General features: G+C 25.9%; 1 protein-coding gene across 1 annotated transcript in view; it reads left to right on the forward strand.

The window, feature by feature from the left end:
• The window catches only part of LOC111623402 (E3 ubiquitin-protein ligase Su(dx)-like), a 34,495-nt gene extending 29,081 nt beyond the window's left edge, over positions 1-5,414 (forward strand). Inside the window, exons 3-6 of the mRNA XM_023365965.1 lie at positions 1,954-2,020; positions 2,424-2,562; positions 3,073-3,197; positions 5,239-5,414. Of these exons, the coding sequence (XP_023221733.1) occupies positions 1,972-2,020; positions 2,424-2,562; positions 3,073-3,197; positions 5,239-5,399 (474 nt within the window). The 5' untranslated portion in view covers positions 1,954-1,971 and the 3' untranslated portion in view covers positions 5,400-5,414. The remainder of the gene's footprint in view (positions 1-1,953; positions 2,021-2,423; positions 2,563-3,072; positions 3,198-5,238) is intronic.
• The last annotated feature ends 440 nt before the right edge of the window (positions 5,415-5,854 follow it).

Genomic DNA, 5,854 nt, shown 5'->3' on the forward strand with positions numbered 1-5,854 from the left:
AGTGATTTGTTTTTAGAGTGAGCTTTTGCAATTCGGGGATTCCCCTTGTATTACTTTTCAATAAAATAAACTGAATTAAGTTTGAATACAAGTTTATTTTAAGCTTTTATATGAATTTCTTTCAGACATTCGAAGTAATTTATTAAGCAGCCTATTTCTTTTAATTTCTGCAAACTTTTTTATGCGGTTTTAAGTTAATTTTAACTCGTTGTTTTGGTTTTATGCGATTTTAGAAAATTATGGAACGTATCCCTACTTTTTCAAGGCAAGTAAAGTGTTTTTTTATGCAAATTTTTTATATGCGCTTTTCTGTAGAACGTATCCACCGCATAAAACGAGACCTTACAGTATTCGGCCTCAGGCTGAATACTGAATATTCTGCTAGGAGCATAGCCGAATATTCTACCAAACTATTCAGCTTGATTAATGCACGTACGAAAATTCACGCGCAAACCGCATTATGGCAAGGATCCTGCTCTCTATTGGCCCACTGTCACTACGATTTGCCAATCGCGTTAATTTTTGGCAGTTCTGGCGTAAAGACAACAGTGTCATGAAAGTATGTGATAAATGATGATATCAAATGTGGATAACAATGAAATGACCTACACGTGTAAATAACGGAAAAAGAACAGAGAAGGACCGCGAAGTGAAAATGTGTTGATAACATAATCGAACAAGTTGAGGCAGCTTATTGGCATGAAATTTGCCAATAATTGCTTTCTTTGTTAAATATTTAGGTGTCTGGAATTTCACTATAGTCAGTCTTATATCTGAGATTGGTTTGTGGGTTCAGCATATCCAAAAAGTACAGGGAGAAACTATTTACTTCATGAGAATTTGCATTCATGTAGAAATTTTTTTATCTCTTCAGTATTCTGCTTATTTCTCTTGTTATTTGATCAGTGGACTAATAAATTAATTCTTTGCAATTAATTTATATTATGTAGTTCTATGAATTTCTTTTGTGTTTATTAATCATATCTTTCTGAGCTATAATTTGTCTACAAAAGTCAAAATTTATATTTTTGCCTAGACAAATTATATATATGTATGTAAGCAATTTGGTGATTTTAATGAAAATATGTTTATATAAATGGATGTAATCTAGCTTTCTATTGGTTAGTTATATAAAGAATGAAATGCATTCACTTTGCTTTTATAACTATTCATTTCTATTGCATTTTGATAAAATTTTTATAGACCTTAATACTATATAGTTTTTTGATACTATAGAAATAAATGTAATTTACAGTAGAGTGAAAATATAAATCAGTAAGGCAGCTTCCTAAGCAGGTATTCAACCTTCACATAAGTATCAAATGTATCCAGTGGTGATAGTAACTTTTAGTGACATTATATTTTGGATTTGTAATTACAGTACAGTTAATAGTGAAACTTTTTCTTCTGACAATGATAATAAGTACAGTGAAGCATTGAAAATCTGGATTTAATTGAGGTTGCATCATCCATATTTTCAAATATAAATGTAAATTAGCATTTTAAGTACTGAAAACTCCAGTTACACTATAAATCAAGTTTAGATGTTTTAAGTTCAAGCCAGTATTTCACAAGGAATGTATTGATACTTACAAAGATTCAAAAGATAATTTACAGAATCACAATATTTAAACAAAAAATATATTGATTATAATTTTAAAATTATGAATTCTGAAAGGATGTGCTTCACTGTGTTTAAGTAGTTGAAAGAATAGCCAATAGATAAAATTTAGAAAGCAGAACATTGTGACTATTATGTTTAACTTGTTTTAAATATTCAGTGTAAACTCTCAAATGATATGTATCTTTAAAAAATTTCAGAATTATATAATATAATATTATATATAAAATATCAATTAAATTCTTTAATATTTTCCTGTATTATTTTATTGCAACATTTGAAGTATTTCTAAATAAATAGATAATTATAATTTAAAAAATGTTTTTTAATAGAATCTAATTTTCAACATCATGAGTGAAGTAGCACCCAGTAGCTCCTTGTTTGAGCTTAATGTGACAAGTAAGCATTTACTTTCCTGATTTAAAATTGGATTGTTAAAGAATATTTTAAGTATGAGATAAACATTGTAAATTTTGTATCCAAATACTTCTTATTAATTAAAATGCCATGATTATTTTATACTTATTATTATTAAATTATTTATAATTATGAATTAATTTAACAGGAAATTTTAGTTTTTATATAACTTAATAAATTTCATGCTTTTTATGTTTAAGTTTTTATAAATTTGGTATTAGTGTTTCTTTCATATTTGAGTATTAAATCTTTTATTTACAACATTAAATACATCTTATATTACATTTAATTGTTAAGAAAACTATTATTATAGTAATACAATCTATTATTTTTTGAAAGAAACCAAATTTTAATGTAGATAATGTAAATTTTAATTTTTTCCTAGTTGTTTCTGCAAAACTTCATTCATCATCATTTTTTAAACCAAATCCTTATGTTGAATTATATGTTGATGGAGGAGCACCAGTGAAAACTGATTACATTAAAAGTACTTCATTTCCAAAGTGGGAGGAGCATTTCCCATTGTATGTGTGCTTTTTTGTTGTTTGTTTTAAGTATGTATTAAGTAATAAGATTATAATTTTATATTATTAAAATTAATTAATTAGAAGTGGTAAAAAAAAGAGATGATCTCATTATAAAATTTTTTACATAGTTCTACTTCAAGCAAGATGTAATATTTTGAAAGAAAAGTTACTAAGGCAAAAGTATAATGATAAATAATAATAACAAACAAGAATTATATTTGTGTAAATTATTGGCTCTTTATAAACTTTGCTTTCATTAAAAAAAAAAGTTAAGAGTTTTTAAAGGTGATGATGACTAATGATTGATGAATATGAAAAGATGATCTATTTGATTATGATTTGAATAATTAACATAATATAATATATCCATTATATAAAAACAAAGTATTTAAAAAAATTTTAATATATCACCAGAATAATTACTATTTCTTTAATAATTTTTTTACATATTGTATAATGTTTTTAATGTTTTGTTATAATGAAACTTACAACTATTTAATTTTATAGATTGGTTACACCGTACTCCAAACTGAATTTTAAAATATGTAATCATAGTGCTTTAATGAAAGACAGTATTTTGGGTGAATGCAGTGTTGATGTTTATAGTGTTTTAGAAAAACATGGTGGAAAATGTAAGTAATTATGATAATGATTATTTTTATTTATAGTTAATAAAAGGTTTAAAGTAAATTAGTTTTTACAAAAATTTCCAATGAAGCAATATTATTTTAGTATTGCAAATAAATATGATTAATTGATGTGTTAACAAAAAAATTGGCTTCTTAATTTATAGTGAAAAAATGTAAGACAATATGAAAATAAAATTAGTTGTTTACATCTGATTTAAAATAATGGCAACACGTTATTTTGAATTTGTTGCTGCTTGGATTGGTCATGCTAATATATATAAATCTGTGTAATTAAATTCATAATGTAAATAGAAATTTAGAAAATAAGAACAATAATAATAAAGTAGATAAAGTATTTATTATGTATACTCTTTTTTTGTGTGTCACATCACTTATACTACAAAAAAGTTTAGATAAAATTATACCTTAATAGTAAGTAACCACTCAGTAACCAAAAAAATTAGATCCAGAGAGAATTGTCTGATCACAATAAAACTGGTAAAAAGCTATGTCTGACAAGGGGACCTTATGGTTTCGGAAATTCAGTTCGGGATGAGACTTTGCAGGTTAGTAGCATACCTGAAGGGTGTCCACCCAGAAGAATTGTAAAGCGCACTAGCCAGAAGATTCTGAGAAAAAAGGCTCTAAAGTTTTAACTGCAGCTCATATACTGATTGATTTTACACTATAGCAGCACAGCGAAATGTCTGAGTCTGTAGCGAACTCGCTTGCTACGCGGGCGATCTACGTTCGATCCTACCTTCGGCTAACTTTTTTTTTAATTGTTTCAAAAATTGTAACAACTTTTAAATAAAGCTAATGGCCTAAAAATATCAGTTAAATCATAAATAATTTTATTTTATTTATGAAATGACTGTTACAGCTAATTAAAATGTGAATTAAGGATAATATTTTATTTTTAAAAAGTTGAATAATTTCAAATGCATTTTTAATGGAGGTAAATTAAAACTTTAATTACTATTGTCATTAAAAAGTTATTACAAATTTTAAGATATTATAAGATGTGGAGAGGTTAAAAATATTTGTTTTAAATTTGAAGAATTTTTCAATTCCTTGTTATCTTCAACCCATGAACTTAAGACAGTATGTCAGGAAGTTATGTGAAAGTGTCACTTTTGCTGCTGACTTGTGAAAACTCACAGAATGATTAGCTCCCAGGTGTGAAAGTTGACAGTTATCCAACAAAAATGCATTTGAAATTATTCAACTTTTAAATTATACTGCCTACTTGATGAATGTATATATACATATGTTATGGAAAGCAGAAATATTAAATACACACCAAATAATCAGGAATATTTAAATGCAGGTAAACATACAAACCTGCTAAATTAGTTGTTTTAAATAGCTGTATTTTAATTTTGATCAATTTAACAGTAGTATCACCAGAATATTACATTTACATAATAATAATAGAAATTACTATATTATGATTTATATTAATTTTTAATTTATACAATTAAATAATATGATACTAAACTTTAACCAGAAAAAGCCAAAAAATTGTTAAGAAAAGATTTAATGAATTAATGAAAAGATTGAATTGTTCATCACAAATTTTTACAGAAAGCTGAATGAACAACAGTTAATGACAGTATTTCAATCATCTTGTTTCTGTAGTTACTAGTTTGCTAGATCTTATCCTTAATAATTATTAAACAATTATAATTTTACAGACTAAATCAAAAAATTTAACCTAATTTAATAGAATGCATTTCTTAAAAAAACTCAGCAATGTTTGATCATCAATTTTCAAGAATGATTATTTTTTTTTAAATTAATGTATAAATTTTGTTTTAAAAAATAACTTAATTTTCCAGATATAATTCAAATAAGTACAGCTAAAATAAACAACTTTTAGTATCAGTATAATAATTATTTTTTCAACTTTGAAAGCATTTCATATTTTTTACAAGATGCAAAATTTTTCATTTTTAGATAGAACCATTTTCAAATATCTTTCTTTTATTTCTATTGCATTTCAATTTTGAATGTAGAAAATAATTGTAAATTTTATTTTCAGTGGATAAATTGACTTTGCCCTTGGAATTAAACACTCTTAGTAAGTCTGGCAGATCTACTACGTATCTGATAATTCTATTGGACGGAATGCATATAGAGTTATCTCGTTTTCCTTCTCGCCATTCAGAAAACACCAACACAGAAAGTAAGTTTAATATTTAATTTTCATAAATTAATTTATTAGAATTTTTATGCATATTTTTCTAATATGACATTTTATAGAGTGGTTTATTTTTTTTGATTCGTTTTTTTAAACCGTGTTTTCGTATTTATTTACTATTGAACACAAGACTGTGTTATTATTAAAACACTTGGCGTTTATCCACTTTATTCAGTTGATACGGGCACTTTTACACGTTTCGGGCGTATAGCCCCTCATCAGTCAACTGATAAGAAGAAACATTTACATTAGATTATTACATTTTTTAAAAATNACATCTGGATAACCTTGAACACAGCTGGAGTTGGATTTCCCGGGGCATTCTCATAGACGTCGTGGGAGGACAAGGGTTTAAAGTAGGGTGAACACTAGCTGACCGTATATTTTTAAATATTTTTTAAAAATTTGGAGACTTAAAAAACATTCCAAAAATTTATGCCTTAAGGACCGTGTTTTA

This window comes from Centruroides sculpturatus, unplaced genomic scaffold (assembly GCF_000671375.1).
Source record: "Centruroides sculpturatus isolate CEXI.00-Female unplaced genomic scaffold, Cexi_2.0 scaffold314, whole genome shotgun sequence".
In the NCBI taxonomy this organism is placed as follows: domain Eukaryota; kingdom Metazoa; phylum Arthropoda; class Arachnida; order Scorpiones; family Buthidae; genus Centruroides; species Centruroides sculpturatus.